At 45.5% G+C, this 21,801-nt stretch overlaps 2 protein-coding genes across 3 annotated transcripts; one reads left to right on the forward strand and one right to left on the reverse strand.

The window, feature by feature from the left end:
• The first annotated feature begins 519 nt into the window (after positions 1-519).
• tnpo3 (transportin 3) lies at positions 520-10,874 on the forward strand. Of its 2 annotated transcripts, none has more exons than XM_085375818.1 (23): positions 520-765; positions 2,038-2,238; positions 2,638-2,711; positions 2,791-2,947; positions 3,226-3,369; positions 3,472-3,647; positions 3,733-3,871; positions 3,998-4,144; positions 4,482-4,589; positions 4,675-4,766; positions 4,847-4,986; positions 5,125-5,316; positions 5,493-5,593; positions 5,677-5,753; positions 5,830-5,890; positions 5,981-6,121; positions 6,465-6,581; positions 6,677-6,771; positions 6,859-7,015; positions 7,095-7,262; positions 7,353-7,465; positions 10,383-10,466; positions 10,557-10,874. In XM_085375818.1, exons 1-22 carry the CDS (start codon positions 646-648, stop codon positions 10,441-10,443), a joined length of 2,781 nt encoding a protein of 926 aa, XP_085231944.1. In that variant the 5' UTR covers positions 520-645; the 3' UTR covers positions 10,444-10,466; positions 10,557-10,874. The 2 variants fall into 2 exon arrangements, with proteins under 2 accessions (XP_085231944.1, XP_085231945.1); XM_085375819.1 differs by having other exon boundaries at positions 5,493-5,584.
• Positions 10,875-12,005: 1,131 nt separating this feature from the next.
• Positions 12,006-20,677, reverse strand: irf5 (interferon regulatory factor 5). The gene is made up of 9 exons (XM_085376656.1): positions 20,145-20,677; positions 19,759-20,029; positions 18,804-18,990; positions 18,700-18,725; positions 18,598-18,625; positions 18,207-18,518; positions 17,470-17,859; positions 17,282-17,400; positions 12,006-12,734 (listed from the first exon to the last, which is right to left on the reverse strand). Exons 2-9 carry the CDS (start codon positions 19,930-19,932, stop codon positions 12,546-12,548), a joined length of 1,425 nt encoding a protein of 474 aa, XP_085232782.1. The 5' UTR covers positions 19,933-20,029; positions 20,145-20,677; the 3' UTR covers positions 12,006-12,545.
• Between the last annotated feature and the right edge of the window lie 1,124 nt (positions 20,678-21,801).

Here is a 21,801-nt window from a genome sequence, read left to right on the forward strand (position 1 = left end):
ATGTGTGTGTGTGTGTGTACAACAGTTTTATGTTAATGTACAATCCTTAATATGTTGTGTGTGTGTGTGTGGGGGGGGGGGGGGGGGGGGGGGCGCCAGAGGGACTGTTCGCCCAGGCTAGGACCGCCACTGTTAGGGATGCTCTCACTTCAGAGATAAAATCTCTCAGCTGAAATAGGATCATCTCGGTGTTCCCCCTGGATGAGCTGGTGAAGGTGACTGGGGTCAAGGAGGTCTGGGTTTTTTCGCTCAGGCTACTGCCCTCACCACCCAAACCCAGGTGTGAAGCAGAAGATGGATGGTTATGATAAGTTGTCATTAAATTCAAATTAATTTTTATTGTACTCCATTGTAATTTATTGTATCGTATTATTATTGTGTCCCTAGTTTTGTTTTATTTTAATATGCTGCATTTTATTTCATCATTTTATTTTTTAATTGCCCTCTCACAGAAGTCTTCTTCCGGGAGGACAAAGCGGAACTTCTTTTGGTGCCCGTGTTTCCGGTGGGACCGGGATTGCCGTTGCAGCGGAAAGCCTGTGAGATGGCGGTCGGCTCTCGGAGCGTTTAGGACCCTGAACCCGGATCCGAGCACCCGGACCCCGAGCTGTCTGCCTCACCGCGTCCCTGTGTCTGACCCGAGCTATGGAGGGCGGCAAACCGAGCCTGGCGCTGGTGTACCAGGCGGTCCAGGCCCTGTACCACGACCCGGACCCGGCCGGGAAGGAGCGCGCCTCGCTGTGGCTGGGAGAGCTGCAGAGATCGGTGAGAGGGCGGGGGGGAGAGGCCCGGGCGGGCGGAGGTCGCTTCGTGTTTTTGGGGATCTGTGTGAAGCGGATCTCAGGGTTTTACCTGTGTGAAAACGCACAGGTGAAGTGTAGTGCGCAGTCTCAGAGGAGCCACCGCTTCCGTTAGCATAACAGCTAAGCTAAAGAAAATGAATGGAGGAAAACATGCCGAGCTAGCTGCTATGCTAACTGCTAGCTGTCTGTATGTTACTTTGCCTGCCTGCGCACGTGTGTGTGTGTCTGTTTGTTTCTTTCTGTTTGTGTGTGTGTCTTTGTGTGAGAGAGTGTGTGTGTGAATGAGTGAGTGAGTCACCTTGCTGCAGGTGAGTAAATGAAGCGCTCCCCTGCCTGTGTTTGGACTTCCTGTTTGCGGTTCCGGCTTGTTTGTTTTTATTCAGCTGGTAGCATGTTAGCATGGTCACAGTCAGGTGACCTGGGGTAAAAGGTCAGCCACTGTGCGTGAGGGCTGAAGTTATGCAGGTGAAAGTTTCCCCCTGTAGCAGTCAGCTGATCAGTGAGCATGCTCAGTGGAGTGTTTGTGGAGCCCCAGCTCACAGCCTTCAGTCACGTGAGAACTAATTCGAGCGTCTCAGGTGGACCTGAGGAGAACACCTGAAGAGAACCAGGTTCAGTCAGGTGGTTGGTCTTTTGGGGACAACAGATCAAACGGTTCATTGTAATGTCAACTAGCTGGAAACGTGAGGCTTCTGGTTCTGGTCAGATGTTCTCCCGAGTGGCTGATGGGCATTAATGATAAGGAGCAGAATCAGCAGACAGCCCACGATTCAATCTTATGAAAATAATTCACTGAAGATTTTTTTTTAACATTTTACAGTGTGCGAGTATTAGAGTAATATTCGCAATCACCACCTTTAAACTGTAGATTATGTTGTCAAAGTTAAACTTTGTTAGTACCTGTTTTATACAACAATGTAACATCATCTCTTCATTTATTTTCTTACCAAGCTCACCAACATTTCACTAAGACCTGCATAAATGTTGCCGTAATACGAGTCACTCTGCAACTGAATAGAGTCAAGTTGGCAATTATGTGCAATCTGTTTGAGATAATACAGCAGTTACCTGATAAAGTTGCCTCCTTCAATTTAGTCAGAAGTCCTCTTGTTCATATTTTAATTAGTTTATTTATTTTTGTTTGGTGTCCCTGTATAGACAAAATATCATAATGTTATGCTGTGTCGATTGTTTTCTTCTCCCATCCTTCGCTATGACATCACTTCTTCCTCAGATGTATGCTTGGGAGGTGTCAGACCAGCTGCTGCAGCTCAAACAGGACGTGGAGTCGTGTTACTTCGCCGCACAGACAATGAAGATGAAGATCCAGACGAGCTTCTACGAGCTCCCGCCAGAGACCCACAATGCACTGCGAGACTCGCTGCTGACGCACATCCAAAACCTCAAGGACCTGTCACCCATCATTGTAACCCAGGTAACTGCACCTGTTCCGGCGGTATAAGCATCGGAGTCAATAGGACTTCATTGACTCTTGACTGATCCTCACCTTTTGTACTCGACTGTAAAGTTGTCTCAGTGGGGTTTCCCTGGAAACAGCTGATTATCGCTTCAGTTAAGAGGAATGTGTCCTGTAACAGAATCAGCCAATCAGAATCATCAAATATTTCTTACCTGTGATGTTTAATGTTGGCTTGAGCTGGTTAACACCTGCTTTAATACATCTGTGTGGTTGTTATCACACCTTGTCGGAGGGCGGGGGTTTAACTGTAAAAAGTAAGCTGAACTTGCAGTGACATCATCAGGGTTTAAAAACAGGAAGTTTGTTTGTGATAGTTCTTACTTGAGTAACTCAGACCATCACCCTTTCCCTCAGCTGGCTTTGGCGATCGCTGACCTTGCCCTGCAGATGGCGTCCTGGAAAGGATGTGTTCATACACTGATAGAAAAGTAAGAATTCACAAAATCGGCTAACACAATGTTTTCTCTGAAGCTGGACAGTGACTAACCTGTTCTTCTGTCTTCTCAGGTACAACAATGACATCAGCTCGATGCTCTTCCTCATAGAGATCCTCACCGTGCTCCCAGAGGAAGTTCACAGCCGCTCGCTTAGGATCGGAGCGAATCGGAGGACGGAGATCATCGAGGACCTGGCGTACTACTCAAGCACCGTGGTTACCTTGCTGGTGAGACACCTGTCTGACTCTCACCTGTCAGACAGCTCAGTAATATTTCTGTCTGAACACCACTGAATGTTGATCGTATCTGTTCACCAGGCCAGTGGCTGTTTAACTGTCACATGATTGCCACATTAGCTGCATGTTGTCATTAAGGTAGGGGTGTGGCTAGTAATAAAACCATAATGATAATGTGGCGGAAACTGTTATCACTCTAAAAACGGAGATGTCACTGATGATGTCACTAATCTTTATTTAAACAGGACTCTGACTTTATTTGTCCTCAGACAACCTGCGTGGAGAAAACGGGGAATGATGAGAAGATGCTTATTAAGGTGTTTCGCTGTCTGGGCAGCTGGTTCAACCTGGGCGTCCTCGACAGCAACTTCATGGCGAGCAACCAGCTGCTCATGGTGCTTTTCCAGGTCCTGGTAAGTGTGAGAGTGCCGTCAATGTCAATGATCTGATGATCACGTGAGCCTCGATCTTGAATCGTGTGAATATTTCTATGTTACCCCAAACTGTCTCCACAGCAGAGGGACGAAACCTCTACCAACCTCCACGAGGCGTCCTCCGACTGTGTGTGCTCTGCGCTCTACGCCATAGAAAACGTGGAGACCAACGTCGCATTGGCGCTGCAGCTCTTCCAGGGCGTCCTGACACTAGAGACGGCCTATCACATGGCAGTAGCCCGAGAAGATCTGGACAAGTGAGGACAAATCTAGTTCTGATTGTGGCATTCATGTGTTGTTTACATATTGTCAGTAACACGCGTGTTCAATTCTCATCCTCAGAGTGCTGAACTACTGCAGGATCTTCACAGAGCTCTGCGAGACCTTCCTGGAGACCACGGTCAGGAGTCCAGGACAGGGCATGGGAGACCTGAGGACCCTGGAGCTGCTGCTGATCTGTGCAGGACACCCCCAGTACGAGGTACGAACACACCCCATGGCATTGCATATGACATGGCATATGAAGCTCCTGTGTGTTCTAATTCGGATGTCGGCCTGTCTGGTCTGCGTTATGGTTCTGTGTGTGATTCTGTTCTCTGTGGTCCAGGTGGTGGAGATCTCCTTTAACTTCTGGTACCGTCTTGGGGAACACCTGTACAAAATCAACGACCCGACTTTGCACGCCATCTTCAGACCGTACATCCAGAGGCTTCTCCACTGTTTGGCCCGGCACTGCCAGCTCGATCCGGATCATGTAAGAACCAGAACCTGAACCTTTTCATGCTGCAGTCTGGCTCCAGATCCTTCTGTGTAAAGTTTTTATGATGCTGAGTTTGAACACACTGCTGTAAGTTGAACCCTGACTGTATTACCTGTCCTTGTTGTCTCCATGGTGGTCCACAATAATGCACACAGGTGTGTTCACCGTGAGTGATCAGTAATCAGTGAATCACTTTGAATGTGAAGTCAGGAACACAAACAAACTAAAAATGTCAGCGTCTGTCAGACTTCCAGCTCTGGCTCCACCCACAGGTGTTGGCTTCAGGTGTTCAGGTCATGAAATCTTAGTCTGAATTTTTCTCCGTCCACAGGAGGGAATCCCGGAGGACACAGACGACTTTGGCGAGTTCCGGATGAGGGTGTCTGACCTTGTTAAAGATGTCATCTTCCTGGTTGGCTCCGTGGAGTGCTTCGCTCAGGTAACTAATCCTCAGGTGGTTTCAGGCTGACAGGTGGGATCTGTTTCACCTTTATTCTTTCATTAACATCACTTCCTGTCCTCAGCTGTACTCCACGCTGAAAGATGGGAATCCTCCCTGGGAGGTCACAGAGGCCGTCCTCTTCATCATGGCTTCCATCGCAAAGAGCGTCGACCCGTGAGTATCTGTGTCACTGCCACGGGAAGTTCTCACAGACGCGTTCATCAAGTAAACATGTTCTCCATGTCTGATTTCAGGGAGAACAACCCGACGCTCACGGAGGTGCTGCAGCAGATTGTGTTACTTCCGGAGAGCGTTCACATGGCGGTGAGATACACGAGTATCGAGTTGGTTGGCGAGATGAGCGAGGTCGTGGACAGGAATCCCAGATTCCTTGGTACGGAGGAATGATCCTGAACAGTGGCAGTGTCCTGATGATGCAGTCAGCCATGTTTTAACTTCCTTGCCTTTCAGGATGTCGTAGCTTCACAGGTGCGTCTGGGAATACTGAATAATATTTTGTACTTCCTGTCAGACTCTGTGTTGAACTACCTGATGAAAGGTCTGCGAGAGAAACCGCTGGCATCTGCGGCAGCAAAGGCAATCCACAACATCTGCTCCGTGTGCAGAGATCACATGGCTCAGCACTTCCACGGGCTGCTGGACATCGCTCGCTCACTAGACTCCTTCGCCCTTTCCACAGAGGCTGCCGTCGGCCTGCTCAAAGGTACCTGCACTGACATCATCACATATTTGTACTGTACCTGCCTTGAATTTATCAGATACCTATGGTCACATTTAGAAGGTACAAGGTTTAAATCTCTGACACAGGTTTATCCTCATGAGTGGTGTAGATGCAGCAGGCTCATGTGTAATCACATCAGTGTACTATTACCTGTACAGGTACGGCTCTGGTCCTGGCTCGACTTCCTCTGGAGAAGATCGCAGAGTGTCTGAGCGACCTGTGTGCTGTTCAGGTTATTGCTCTGAAGAAGGTCAGAGGGGTGTGTGTGTGTTTGTTTGTTTGTTTGATTGTTTGTTTGTTTGTTTGTTTGTTCACTTATGTGTTTACTTGTTTGTGTTTTAGCTTCTGACTGAGCAGTCCACAAACGGTAAATCAGCTGATCCGACGGTGTGGCTCGACAGGTTGGCTGTGATTTTCAGGTGAGTTCTCCTGTTTGTTCACTTCCAGTATAACTTTAATGAAACAGCTGACGGTGGACACATCATTTCTCTGCAGACACACAAACCCGATCGTCGAGAATGGACAGACTCACCCGTGTCAGAAAGTCATCCAGGAGGTAACACACCTGCGCTCACCTGGAAGTCTGATTTGAATAGAGTGATTTGAATAGATGTGATAGAGGTACCTCTGGTCATGTGACTTGCAGATCTGGCCCGTATTGTCGGAGACTCTGAACACTCATCAGGCTGATAACCGCATCGTGGAGCGCTGCTGTCGCTGCCTCAGGTTCGCTGTGCGCTGTGTCGGGAAAGGCTCCGCCTCCCTGCTGCAGCCGCTTGTCACACAGGTGAGACCTCATATCGGACAGCGAGCAGGAAGCAGGTTCAACAAGCTCTGAGTTTAAAAATAAACTCTGAGCTTCCAGAACAGCTGATCAGAGCTTTTCCAGTCGGGTTTGAGTATGTGCACCATGATGTAGTCAATCAGTAATCAATCAAATGAAGTTTGTTGTTGAAACTTGTCACACAAAATAATCATCTGTGAACAGATTCAAAGCAGTTTGCCAGACTCCAGGGGGCGCTGTGACTAAAGTGTCAGCAATTCTGATTGGTTTAGAGAGAATCTGTGATCCCCGGTGATGCAGTGTTGTTTTGTTTCCAATGAAACGATCACATGTGTGTTGTTGTCAGATGGTGGGCGTGTATCAGGTGTATCCACACTCCTGCTTCCTGTACCTGGGCAGCATCCTGGTGGATGAGTACGGTATGGAGGAGGGCTGCAGACAGGGATTACTCGACATGCTACAGGTGAGCACACCTGGGCACTGAGGCTCCACCTTTCTGTTATGTGCTCATTGAGCTGGTCAGTGATGATGATGGTGGTGTGGCTTCCTCCTCCTCAGGCTCTCTGCATGCCGACCTTCCAGCTGTTGGAGCAGCCGAACGGTCTAAGGAATCACCCTGACACTGTGGATGACCTTTTCAGGCTGGCCACCAGGTGAGTCTGAAGCTCCGCCCATTTGAGCCCGATGGTGCCACGCTCCGTAGCTCTGCCCGTTTTCACCCGTTATCCTCTTCTGCTCAGGTTCGTCCAGCGAAGTCCTGTCACACTGCTCAGCAGCAGCATCATCATTCACATCATACAGTGCGCCATCGCCGCCACCTCATTGGACCACCGAGACGCCAACTGCAGCGTGATGAAGTTTGTCCGAGACCTCATCCACACAGGAGTCGCCAACGATGTAAGTCTAATGGAAACGTGCTGTAAACGCCAGTAATGTCACAGGAGTCTGCTTCACCTTAACACCTGTGGGTCTGCAGCACGAGGAGGACTTCGAGGTGAGAAAGCGTCTGATTGGTCAGGCTATGGAGCAGCACGGCCAGCAGCTCGTCACTCAGCTGATGCACTCATGCTGCTTCTGTCTGCCGCCGTACACGCTACCTGACGTCGCCGAGGTGCTGTGGGAGATCATGGTGTTCGACCGGCCGGTGAGTAGGTGGTAGGGCATCTCAAACCTGTGTGCATGCTGGGGGTGTCGGGTGACTCTAGGTGCTGATGATGGTGTCCTTGTGTTGCAGACGTTCTGCCGCTGGTTAGAGAGCGCCCTGAAAGGTTTACCGAAGGAGACGTCAGGCGGCGCCGTGACAGTCACCCATAAACAGCTGACTGACTTCCATAAACAGGTCACCAGGTGAGATAACCAGTGTTGGGCAAGTTACTTTGAAAAAGTAATTAATTATAGTTACTAGTTACTTCTTCAAAAAAGTAACTGAGTTAGTAACTGAGTTACAATATTCTAAAAGTAATTAATTACTTGAAAAGTAACTATTGCGTTACTTTAAAAAAAAAAAAAAAAACCTTTAACCCTCTGAGGTCCAGGGTATAATTGGCCATTTTTAACTACTTGATTTTCCCTCCACATTTTACCTTTAAAAACTATTTACTTTGCCTTGTTTGGTCTCATCCTTTTCAGCACAACCTCGCGTGTCTGAATTTACAGTCATGTTTTCATTTTTGACATACTGTGTTAACGCAGTTGATCTAAAATCAGACAAAAAACATAAAATCAGAGTAGAAAAAGTTATATTTTTTAATGTAACAACAACAAACATGTTTAATGATAATATTTCATAACTTTAAATGTAAATATAAATTGTCAATTTTAAAATCCTCTGCACAAGTTTTGCAAACAACAAAGTTATTTGCAGTCATTTACCTTTTACCCTTTGTTATAACCATTTCAAACTATTTACAGAACAATCAGCTGTTCTGCATTCAATGAGATGCCACGCAAATTATTTGTGCCACTCCAAAAAAATAATTTCTGTCCACTATAAAGGAGAACATCACAGCCTGATACCTGCAAGTCTGACAGCAGCAGGTGTATCATTGTTTTTATTCAGCAGTCGTGTCATTTTACTGACACACAACACCAAACTATCCTCTACACTACACATTAACTACACACTCCAAACACGCTAAACGTCACAAATCTCTCACATCTCTAAACTCGCTCTCTCTCTTTTTCTGCTCTCTCTCTCTCTCTCTCTCTCTCTCTCTCTCTCTCTCTCTCTCTCTCTCCGTCACTCCTAAAACTTCCCCCTCTCCCAAAACAACCAAATGTCATGTTGCCATTAGAGATGGACCGATCCGATATTAGGTATCGGTATCGGTCCGATACTGACCTAAATTACTGGATCGGATATCGGAGAAAAATAAAAAATGTAATCCGATCCATTAAATATCATGAAAGCACCTCACAAAACTTGCAACACGCCGTAACTCACCTCAGAACGTTAGCACGTCGGAGCAGTATGCATCACGTGATAGAGCGGCTGTGGCATGCGGGACCTGTCGGTGGTCTGGATAGCATGTGGAGCTTCGCTAGCAACCCGGCATTTCATCTCTGACAAAGTTATCCCGAGAGAAGTAAAGCAAGTGTGTAAGTCCATCTCTGAATGTTTGTAAAGCATTCCTGCGTTAAGCTTAACAAGCGACTGCCTCTCCTGCTGCTACTTCAATCATGAAACTGCTTAACGATCAGCTGATCGGCTTTTCTGTCGCGAGTCCGTGTCTCTAGTTTGCTTTTGGCCCACTTTGCACCAGAAAGAGGAAACCAGCGGCTGAACAACAGCAGCACGTTTAAGCTTGATCAGCTGTTGTTAGAATTTATTTAATATTACTTTCTACTCGAGGATCTTTTTCTACGTAGCTGACGCTGGTAACTGTGCAGGGGCGGATCTAGCAAAGTTTAGCCAGGGGGGCCGATAGGGCATTAACAGGGAAAAGGGGGCACAAAGACATACTTTTCTTTCTTATTCTCATTTCAAATGTCGAGCTTTTAATAAATAATTATCTGACACCCAAAGTTTTAATTTGATGCAAAATGAATAGAAGTCCATTACTGTATATAGTAACTATTAAGTCTAATATATATACCCTAGTAAGCTATAGTACTTTTTCCTTTGGGAAGGTACCATCTGTGCAGTCTGCAATTTTGTTGAAGAAAGATGTTGAATCTATTTAATATTTCTTGAAAAATAATTGATTTCTGTGCATTTTTTTTTTCACACTGCATCAAATTAATGTTGATTACGTCGATTAAGCATCATGAGGTGGAGTGTGAGGGGTGGTTCCCTATTTTTTATTTATTTATTTTTGTTGTTGCTGGGAGTTGGAACCCTATTAGTTAGGTTGATTAATATTTATGCTAAGTACTCTTTAAAAAACCAGAATAGGGAGGATGGTGTAGGTTTAAGTTTATTAGATTGATCAGTATTGCTGAACTATGAAATTTTTTTTTTGCATACAGGTATAACAGAATAGCTTTAGTGTAGTTGTTGTTTTAAACTTGAGTATGAACTTATACAAAATGCAGCAAGATATTTAAAAAACAGTTTTGTTGATTAAAAAACACTATATCGGATTCATATCGGTATCGGCAGATATCCAAATTTATGATATCGGTATTGGACATAAAAACGTGGTATCGTGCCATCTCTAGTTGCCATATCATTTTTTTGGTTGGTCGACATGGTGCATTTTTCCACCAACACGAACAGGCTGTTTTTGGGTTGGGTTAAACTGAACACAGCTTCAACGTCTGTTTGTTAAAAAATAGTAACGCATTCACAGACAGGCGTTGCTGACTGTGAGGCGTTCAGGGACAGGCGTTGCTGTCTGTGGCATTAAGAAACAGACGTTGCTGTCTGTGAGGCGTTCAGGGACAGGCGTTGCTGTCTGTGGCATTCAGAAACAGGCGTTACTGACTGTGAGGCGTTCAGGGACAGGCATTACTGACTGTGAGGCATTCAGGTAAGAGTGCGTGAGGTGTGTAGCAGGTTTTGTCGAGACTCACTCGTCTGATGGTGGAATGCAGACAAACTGGAGTCCGGATTGAGCGAGTCTGGACTTGTCCTGACCTGATTGGGAGGTTTCAGGTGTATGAAAAACACTATATGCACTGGTAAAAAAAACTCTTCCAACTGAGGAGTTTATTTCCTGTAAAATTGATCTCATGGTCTGGTTAAATGTTTTTGATAAACATTCAGTGTGTGGAACACCTGCATAGGTGACAAGTAGATAACCTCACATTTGTTGTTCTGCAGCGCTGAGGAGTGTAAACAGGTGTGCTGGGCCATCAGAGAGTTCACCAGACTGTTCCGATAGCTGCAGCCTTCTCGCACCGCCAGGTGAGCCTGTTCTCAAGTACACTCAGGTGTGTATTCAGCCTGAGTTTGTTTGCTTCTCTGATATGTTTAAGACTTCTTTTTTCCCCACAGGTAAATCTTTTTGTTGACGAGCATTCAGAGGTGACGGCAATAATCTGCGTCTGCAGACGAGGATCCAAAGGGATGAAGATGATGAAGGACTTCGAATGTGAACAGGGCGGCTCACTCTGAAGGACTGACAGATTGAAGACTGATTGGACAGAATGAGTCCACCCCAGCTCACCTGAACTCACCTGACCTCACCTGCAGCAGGTGGTGAGTGGGCGGGGCTGGGTCCGGCAGGTGGGCGGGGTCAGGAAGCTGCGGTCGTGAATCGGAGGATGTGCCTGGTCAACAGTTTTTAGAGATTTATTTTTGGACTTTGGTCGTGGTGGGGTTTTTTTTTTTTTTTTGTTTTTTTTTTTTTTTTTGTCCGTGCCATAAAAGGAGCCAAAAGATTTTCCATGATGCTCTTGGCTGCAGCGTGCTGCGGGAGGATTTGGCGTCACCTTTGACCTTTTTAACTTTGGTTGAATTTTAGTTGTTCTTCCACAAAGTGAAACAGAGTGAACTCTGGGTAATGAGGCGGAGAGACTGACACCATGACATCATCGGTGATGTAGCCTTGTTGTAAACAAATTAAAAAAAACAAACTGCTCATCCAGTGTGTCTGTTATTACTGTCACCTCACTTACCTGTGCCAGTTGGTCAGACAGCTGCATGGTAGCCAGGTGTTTGGGTTCTCGCTCTGGTTAGCAGGTGTTGGAAGGAATGAGGTTGGGAACCTGATGAATTGGCTCAGAAGGGTGCGGAGGCTTTCTAAAATAATAGAAACCTTCATCACAGAACTCTTCAAAGTCAAACAGAGCAAATCTTTTTGCTCCTCCATCAGAGACGCTCCAAGGTCGGTGACAGACTCGTGAAGGCAGTGCAGCAGCTATATTGGGCATCGGAGGGCGTGAGTGAGCTGGTGGTTTGCATCGTTCCAGGTCTCATGCTACAGCACAGAGAAGATGGAAAAAGTTTCTCTGTATGTGGAGCTGTTGGTCTGCAGAAGGCTCAGTTTAAATGCGTCACAGGTGTGATGTAAGCGCGGTTAAACCGTCACGCAGGAACAAATCCGTGAGTCAGACCTGAACCTGCTCAGGACCACATCCTGGAGCTCACTGAAGTGCTCTTCCTGTCCTCAGACCTCAGGGGAGTGTCTGAGTGGCTTCTTGCAGGAAATTCTCAAACTGACTGTCAGGAGCTGAAGTCTCTAAGCCCCGAGGAAAGGAGCCCCAGTCCTTCATTTATCCCCAGCTTGAATGCAGAGCCATGAACGCTGGGGAGGCGAGGAGCTTGTAATTCAGACACGTCAGTAAATCAAGTGTGACGTTCACTAATCTGTCAGATCCTCTGCATTGCCGAGCATCTCTTTTCCTAAGTCCTTATCTCCTTTCCTTGATGTTTTCCATCATTTGGTGAGGTGCGTAAGGTAAAGAGATCAGAGGTCATTCAAACCATCGTCTTTATTCAAAATACAAAAAACATTTGATTATTTCTGATGTAAACAGACACAGGTCATACTGATTCTGGAGCTGCAGGTCAGGTGAGCAGGAAGGTTCAGGTGTATGGCATATTTTTCCAAGACTGAAACTACTGATTATTAAATTCTTATTTACTCACAGCCCAAAAGCAGACACCTGCAGGTTCAGTCAGGCATCAAAACACTGGCTCACTCATTTAGTGCATTTAAATTGATGCTTCAGGTTTTACCTGAACAGGTAAACACCGAAGTAGAGTCTGACCCTCTCAGGCCTGCTAGACCTATTACCTGGTCTAAAAACAAAAACACCTGGTGTGAGAATACTGCAACGGCCTTTATTGAAATTTGAACATAGAAACCTCCCAGAAAGGTGTCGGCATGACAACAGAACAGGGAATACACCTGCAGACCTCCACCCGTTTGTCTCAAATGTTCAGTTTCTGTACAGCTGCACCTTCCCTCCAGTCAGGGTTTCCTACTGTTTGGGGGAGGGTGCAGTAAGCAGTGTCTGTGTCGGGTCCAGGGCCCCTGGTTCAGGGGCCGGTGGGGTTCCAGGGTCCTTGGATGTTTTGGCTCTGCAGGAGCCTCTGCAACTCTTTGAACTGTGCCACCGTCTGATCCTTCACATCGGGGTTTGAGATCTGCAGCCGGATGCTGTCCGTGGACCAGCTCAGCTCTCCGGAGAACATCTCTGTCAGGATCCGGGCCACCACAGGAATCACCTGAGGACAAAAACAACAAAAAACACTGTGAGACATCCACAGGTGTCTGGAGCTCCATGAACATGAGGCAGTCAGGAGGTTGAAAGGTGACTTGGCTTGTGTGTCTGCATCCCACACAGTGAAACTTTATTCCTAACGCTGGGTTAAAAACAGGAAGTGCACAGAGAGAAAGGTGTGGAGGGAAAACTACATGCTTCGAGGGAATTATTCATAAATGTGTTTAGTCGCACACCCACAGACAGGTGACCAGGAGAGGCTACAGAACAGATATTCAACATTTTACTAAAGAATCGGGTTTGTGCTTTGGGCAGAAAAAATTGGATTCTTACATGTGCGCCATGTGTCAACAGCATGTAGAAAGCAAGACTATCATGTCATATTTGACCTCCGACCTCACATTTATGTTCACATCTGCATTTATGTATCTGTTACCTCTTTAACAAAGTGCACAGAAACAGAAAGAGCTGCTGAGGTAACAAGAAATATACTGAAGTACAAAGGTGGAAAGTAACAAAGTACAAATACTTTGTTACTTTACTTAAGTAGAATTTCCAGGTGTCTGTGGGCCAGTGCAAGTGTGGGGAAGCATGAAGGCAGTGACACTTTTTTAAGTGGCAGCTAATTTCAAATGCAAGATTGTTAGTGAGTTTCCTTGCTAACAACCTAGCTGCTGAACTTCTCAGGGAGAGAAAAGAATAAGAGGTAACTTCAGTCAGAGGTGGAGGAAGAAGACAGAAGAGGAAGAACAAAGGGTATATTTAAAGGTGAGGCCTGCTCAGGGAGATTTAATGATTACATGTGATGTCATCATTTTAATCACATCTGTGTGTGATGAGTTTTCATATTGTGAAACGTGCTGCATAACAAATCAAGTAAATAAACTGTGTTATTCAAACATTGCATGAAGTGCAGATAAACAGGTTAGCGTGCTGATGTAATGTAGATTACATAAAGCGCAGCAGAGATTAATATGAAGTTAAGCTGATGGCGCTGAGATCAACACTGAATTCCACCTTTGTACTAACGGATACAACTGTGAAACATCTGCTGACACTGTGTTCAGGTCAGCTGATCACAGCCTGCACTGTGAGCTGGGACTCGCCCCCCGCTGAGCCCCCTTTACCTGTAACACGTTTTCCTGAAGGCAAACTCAGCCTCTACCATGGAGGCAACATAAACTACCTTTTTTAAATTCTTTGTTTACATCACAGATTCAAGATGAGTGCATTCATGAGAAATAAATTTCAGATTTGAATAGCGTTTTTCATTTATTCTCATTTACTAATACTATGTTATTATTGTATTAATATAACACAGGCTCCTTTTACCTTTGCATAATAATAGCTGATAGAGATGTCCTAATCCTAACCTAATGAGTACACGTCACAGCGTGTACTTTTTCACTTTTACTTGAGTAAAGACGTTGAATCAGTTCTTCAACGTTTACTGCAGTATTTTTAAGTATCTGCACTTCAACTTAAGTACAGAATGTACTTTTACCACCTCTGCTGTAATGTACTAATATACAATAAGTTCAGGGAAATCATGTCCAGTTACTTATGAGCTGCACCTGCATGTTTGTGTAATCAGAGTAAATTTGTCATGGAAATGTCTGAGTTTTACTGCAGTACAAACTTTGTGAAGTATGTTTTAAACAACAAAGATGACAAATATTAGCACAAACCTGTTCCCTGTTACATGTGACCTGACAGCTTCATGCTAGCATCACATATATCAACAGAGCTAAAACTGACCCAACAGAGACCACACATAATAGAGGACACACTCCTGACCTACTGATCTCCATGGGCCTGAGCATTTTAAAGGTTACTGTGTCTGATGTGGGCCTGTCTGATCATTACTGTGTTTTCTTTGAAAGTATAATTTCAGCCCACATAAATATGTCAACAGCAGTGATCACAAAACGGTGTATAACTGAAAACAGTAGTGAAATCTTTTACCAAGTTTTCCCATTAACACCTGACCTGTCCAGAGGTTCAGTCAATGAGCTCGTCAATAGCTTCAATGCTAAAATGTTAAATGTAATGGACACTATTGCTCCCATTAAGGTGAAGGTTATCTCTGGAAGGAAAAAGTCTCCATGGAGAAACTCCACACTGGTGAAAAATGAAAAAAGAGAGTGTAGGAAAGCTGAGCGCAGATGGAGAAAAACAAACCTCCAGGTTCATTATGACATCTATAAAGAGAAACTTCACAATTATAATTTACACCTGAGGAGTGCAAGGAGGTCCTACTTCTCTGACATCATCACCAAAAACAGCTCGGGTCCTATTTGCTATAGTTGACAGGCTAACAAACCCTCCTGTGTCAGTGGCAGCTGAACTTCATTCAACCATGGCCTGCAATGACTTTGCCAAATTCTTCACAGACAAAATCCAAAAGACTAGACAATAAATTGGTACATCAACAGCAGATAGGGTATGTACTGTATCCACTAAAAAAATGTTTAAACACCATCAAACAGTTTCACCCGATTAACAGCAAAGACCTGGAGGACATCTTAGGTCAACTGAACTCCTCTTGCTGTTTAGATGTCCTGCCAACAAGTTTTTTCAAAAAGGTCTCAAAGACTTTAGAGTCAGACCTGTTACAGATCGTCAACTTTTCCTTAATGTCAGGTGTGTTTCCAGAACCACTAAAAACTGCTGTAATAAAACCTATACTGAAAAAGGACAATCTCGACAAGACACAAATGAACAACTACAGGCCGATCTCAGATCTCCCATTTTTAAGTAAGATCATTGAAAAAGCAGTTTCTCAACAGCTTAGTTACTTCTTAAAACAGAATAACTGCTACGATGCCTTCCAGTCAGGTTTTAGACAGAACCACAGCACTGAAACCGCTCTGACCAAAGTGTTTAATGACATATGTCTGAATACAGACAGTGGAAAAATGTCAGTCTTAGTTTTACTGGATCTCAGTGCAGCATTTGATACAGTTGACCACAACATATTACTCAAACGACTGGAGAACTGGGCAGGTCTTTCAGGAACTGTACTAAACTGGTTCAAAACATACTTAGAAAACAGGAAATACTTTGTATCAATAGGTAACTTCACATCTGAGCAGACAAGTATCACATGTGGAGTTCCCCAAGGTTCCATCTTGGGACCCCCTCTGTTTAACATTTACATGCTCCCACTGGCAAAGATTATAAACAACAACAAAATAAACTATCACAGCTATGCAGATGACACACAAATATATATCACAATGTCACCAGGAGACCGAGGCCCTGTACAGGCTCTTGGTAAATGCATTGAGGAAATTAATGACTGGTTGTGCCACAATTTTCTCCAGCTAAAGAAAAACAAAACTGAAGTAATAGTCTTTGGTGCCAAAGAAAAACGATTACAGGTCACCAGAGAACTTCAATCTATACACCTAAAAACCACAAACCAGAAGAGAAATTTGGGTGTAGTGATGGATGCAGACCTAAACTTAGAAAAACACATTAAGACAATAACAAAGTCAGCTTACTATCACCTCAAGAATATATCAAGGATAAAAGATCTGATGTCTCAACAGGACCTGGAAAAACTAGTCCATGCATTCATCTTTAGTAGGCTTGATTACTGTAACAGCATCTTTACAGGTCTACCTAAAAAAATCAGTCAGACAACTACAGCTCATTCAGAACTCTGCTGCTCGAGTCCTCACTAAGACCAAAAAAGTGGACCACATCAGTCCAGCTCTGAGGTCCTTACACTGGCTGCCTGTCTGTCAGACGATAGACTTTAAAGTTTTGATGCTGGTCTATAAAGCTCTGAATGGTTTAGGACTAAAATACATCAGTGACCTCCTGACCCAGTATGAACCTTCCAGATCCCTCAGGTCATCTGGATCCTGTTTTTTATCAGTTCCCAGTAAGAACCAGACATGGAGAAGCTACATTCAGCTTTTATGCTCCATATATCTGGAACAAACTCCCAGAAAGCCTCAGATCAGCTGAAACACTCAGTTTATTTAAATCCAGGTTGAAGACTCACCTGTTCTCAGCTGCATTTGAATAAAGCACCAAATCCCCACTGTTTTACTTTTAAGCTCAAATTTCAAAACTTACATTTTAACTACTGGTTTTATCTACTATTCCTTTCTTTTTTTTCTATTTTAAATCATGCTTTTTATTTGTTTTTGTTTTTTAATGTCTCTGTAAAGCACTTTGAATCGCCTTGCTGTTGAATTGTGCTATACAAATAAACTTGCCTTGCCTTTTCATGAATTTCCAATGGGAGCTGACACTGACTATTTCCTGGCATCTGCAGGACTGAGCTCTGACTCGGGTCATGTTGTTTAGTTAGGAGTTTGGAGACAGACAGGTTCTTCACAGCAACATCAGCCAATAGGAAGTACTGAGGCTGCTCAGGAGGAGGTAAGTGATGTAGTGAAGGTTAACTGGAGGTGGAGGGGTGGAGCTCATAAAGATTCTGGTTCTGACGTGTTCGGACCCAAGGCTTCTTCATTTTTTTTGCACTTGTTATAAAACCGTTAGCACTGCCACTCAGTTTAAGCTCTGCCCCCTCACCTGCACCATAATAAGCTTCTTCTCTTTGGGTTTATTGTCGGGCCAGTCCTCCCCGAAGCAGAAGTAGATCTCGAAGGGCGGCGGATTCGGGGCTTCGCCTTTCTGGAACAAGATCAGCCCTGCGGACAGAAGCATGTCGGTTAGAACATATCAGGCAGCATGTCAACAATCCCGCACACCAAACTCACCTTGCAGGAAGTCATTGAGGCTGAAGACCTTGATCTTCTTCTCTCTCTCCATGGGGTTGGACGGGCCGTGTTCTGGCATGCCCGGTCCAGACCAGAACACCTTACACTGGCAAAGGCGGACGGCGTAAATGTCCTGCTCACAGATCTCCAGGATCAGGCCGCGGTCCATCACGTCCAGCAAGGCCTCGGTGTAAAATCGCTGTTTCTCGTTCTGCATCTCTGATGTTCCCGGGAACAGCACCTGCTGGAGGTTGACAGGTCCGAACAGGTCCACCTGCTCTGGGGTCGGTTCCAGGTGTCCGTAGTACAGCCGGCAGCCCTGAGGGTTACTGACGGTCAGAGAGCCCATTGTACGGCCCCGGTACTGGAACTTCAGGTCCAGATCTGTTACTATAGCAACACGAGATACAGGACCATTACTGTGCCAGTAGAGGGGGGACCATGAATTAGCAACAGTCACCACAGTAAAGCCACCAAAACAAATCGTTATCGGGACAAGAAATGACATCAGGGTATGAGATTTTGGTCATAAAGCACAGCCCTAATGTTCACCTGTGAATACGCAGGTGAACCTCATGGGTCTGTGAAGGTAACCCTGAGCTCTGCTTTGTGGTGCTGTATTGTTAAAGTGTGACATCAGAGTTGGTTTGATGGTAAACTGTCTGAGCAGCGCCACGTGTGGTAGCGTTTTAGCCCTGAATCTGTGACAGGAAACTGCATTAGAGGTCAGGACTCACGTGGGACGCTGCTCAGCAGGTCGTACTTGCAGGGCTGGTGGTTCTGAGGCTCTGCCTGGTTCTCGACGCCCACCATGCCGCTGGCCTCCATTAGGTCCGGCTCTGGTTGCGCAGTGGCAGCGTTCAGATCCTGAAGTCCATTATGGAGGAAGTGTGCCTGACCCTGGAGATCAGAGGTCATGGTGATGTCAGGAAGCAGAGGCACTGGGATATGCGGTGGTCCAAATGTCCCGTTAGGGGGTAGGCTGAACTGGTTCATCTCTGAGGGAGCCGGGAAGGAGGCAAAGGGGGCGGAGTCACTCAGCCTGGGGTCTAAGGAGACATGGCATCATCACATTACATCAACAGCCACAGTGTTTCCATGGTGACACTGAGTCGAAGGTGTACTTACTGATGGAGAGGTCCATCAGGTTCGGCATCTGAAAGGATCAAAGTGTTTCGGTCAGTCACGTGAGAACATGTCAGACTGTTTACATCATATGATCGTTCTCACCTCCTCGTCATCGTCCTCAGCGCCGTCTGAAACACAAAACAGGGATCATCACTTCCTGTCATCATTGCACATCAGAAGGTTACAGTCATGCAGGTGAAGCTCACCTGTGCTCCCGGGGTGCTCGCACACTTCGTAGATCTTGTACGGCTGGACCGGCGTCTCTTTGGTGCCATCATACTTCAGCTGAAACTCGCGGCTTTTGTTCAGAGCACAGCGCAGATTTGCCTTCCACTTGGCAGGGTCGGGTTCATCTACTCCCTCCTGGTACTTCCCCGTCTCCAGAGCCCATGCCTAGGACACACAGACCAGGGCATAACTCACATCTGACAGATAGGACTCACCTGTGCTCAAGCTGAGAGATGTTTTGCTGTGCCAGCAGTTTCCCTTTGTTTCCAGTGTTTATCATAGGCAACCCTACTCAAAGTCAATAAACACTCAGACTGACACACAAAAGAGGAAGCAGTCAGCAGAGGAGGAGGAAGTGACATCATCACCTGTGTTCAAACTGAAGTTGTTCAAAAACTGTGAAACGAAACTCCGCTGGAAGGAGGAAGTCAAACGCCTACTTCCTCTTCACATGTGTCACTCAAGAACCCGCTTGTAGTTTTTACTTTGGTTTGTCTGTGTGTGTGTCCGTGTATGTGTGTGTCCTTGTATCTGTTTTTGTGTGTGTTTGTGCACATGTGTGCATCTGTCCGTCTGCATGTGTTTGTATTTGTGTACATGTTTAGACATCTTGTGAGGACAGAAAAAATGGTATGCTACTATACTTGTAGGGACTAACAATTACCTATGAGGACAAAATGTGTCACCATGTGGTATTAGTGACAGGGTTACAATTAGCTTACTTAGGATTAGGCTGTGGGTTAGGATTCAGCATTCATTTTTGATGGTTGGGGTTAGGGAAAGCATTATGAAATGAGACGAGGTCCTCACAAAGATATGAAAACGAGTGTGCGTTACTATTTTCTGTAAAAAAAAGTTTTTTGAAACTTGAAACATGATCACAGCAGATGCTATATCAGAGGTTAGAGGTCAGGTGTGAAGGGTTAACCTGACCTTGAAGATGGTGTTCTCCTCGTCTGACACGGGCGTGTGGCGCGTGGCGTGTTTCCAGGGGATCTGGAAGAGGCGGTGGTCCGCGCTGAGCCACTGCAGACCGGGGTACCTGCCGCTGTTCACCTGAGCCAGCAGCCAGGGCTTCAGGCGGACACGCCGGGGCTGGACGCTCATGCTGGGAGGACTGGGAGCGAGAGAGGATTCGCTCAGACCGCGGAAACGGTCCCTGAGCACGAGCCGCTTCTGACACTTCGGAGCTTTGAATTGATAACTGTAATAAGTGAAAAATTGTCGAGGAATTGGTTTTTGATCGAACTGTTTCACTCCGCGCGGGTTCACGAGCACAGATACATGACTGCGTGTGCGCGCTGGGCGGATGGACTCACCTGGCCGGGTCCGGTCCTGGTTCAGAGTCTGCGCGCTGTGTTCCTCCTCTGCGGCGTGACGTCAGCAAACAAACAAAGAAAGGAACAAAAACAAACAAACAGAGGGCGGCGGAGCGCTGAAGGGCCGGAGAAAAGTCCCGAGACAAACTCGTCCTCAGTCCGATCACATGACGTCAAGTTAACTTGAAGGAAAACTGCTTCCGGTGGCAGATCAGCTCTCGACAAAATAAAGCTTCCGCAGAAGTTATTTAAAAAAACAGAAAGAGTCAAACTGATGCACAGTTACTTAAATAGCCATCCCCGAGGAACCCTAACCATGCATCTGTTTGAGAGGAACCAGGGCCCTGTGCTTCGTACGTCGCTTACTACATCCAAGATCAAATGAAACATCCAAGACCAAATCATCGCGCTAACTCTGAGCTCGCTATTCCGGTTCCCCGAACACACCTGTTGTTGACGATTAGTATAGCTGGATGAAGTAATGTGAGATCACTGGGTGGCCCAACAGGGGCTACGCATCGATAGTAGAAACATTGATCGGCAACCCTTTGATTGGTCGGCGAAAATGTCGAAGGAGCGCGCTCGGTATTTTTCGGCAGCAGAGCAAGAACTCTTGAGTGAGGGATTTCAGGAGTTTCAGAGTTTAATTAAAACGCAAGGAAACACTGCAAAGGCTGCAAAAGCAAGGAGAGAGGGCTGGCAGAAAGTTGCTGACAAATCAAACTCGTAAGTAATTCAATAATAACAATAATAATGGAGTGGATTTATATAGCGCTTTTCAAGGCACCCAAAGCGCTTTACAATGCCACTATTCATTCACTCTCACATTCACACACTGGTGGAGGCAGCTACGGTTGTAGCCACAGCTGCCCTGGGGCAGACTGACAGAAGCCAGGCTGCCATATCGCGCCATCGGCCCCTCTGGCCAACACCAGTAGGCGGTAGGGTAGATTTATCATATCACACCATATTATCCAATATTATATTACATTATATTATATTATAATATGTTATATTATATCCCCTTTCACATTAGAGCCACAACAGGACCCACTAGAACATGGGAACAAGTAAAAGTGAAATATAAGAATATTCTACAGAATGGTAATATTTATCACTTATATTGCTTGTCGTCTCTTGGAAAGAGACCCTGGAATACTCTGTTTGTTCATAACAGCAACCAAGAAAAGGGCAGAGCAAAAAAAAAAAGACAGGTGGTGGTCCTGCACCCCCTCGTCAACAAGTTGGTTAAGTGAATAATACCCTCACGGGAAAATCGATATCTCTCTATGAGCACACTGTCGCGCTGAGCTAAAGGATCCTGTCTGTCCCGCAATATACGCTGAATTCTGAGGACTCTCCTTATCAATCTTGCACCTTCCGCAATGGGTGGCTCGCGTATACGGACAGGACATGGCTGCGACAGACTTCCCAAATCCACCTTCGCTTTTATAGCCTCTCATCTTGATTACACGAAGTAATTTACAATTACTACTCTGAAATATGAATTACATCTGTAATAATCACATACATGTAATAGAATGTTAATAGTATATTTCCCTTTTTTAGGGAATGACCTGTATGTATCTGTGTGAAATCAATAAAAGGATCAAGTGCTGCATTATCTTTAGTTACATTGATGTTATTTATTTATGGT

Source organism: Diplotaxodon limnothrissa, linkage group LG17, assembly GCF_057381915.1.
Source record: "Diplotaxodon limnothrissa isolate DT_005_m linkage group LG17, D_limnothrissa_male_GT1.1, whole genome shotgun sequence".
Lineage (NCBI taxonomy): Eukaryota > Metazoa > Chordata > Actinopteri > Cichliformes > Cichlidae > Diplotaxodon > Diplotaxodon limnothrissa.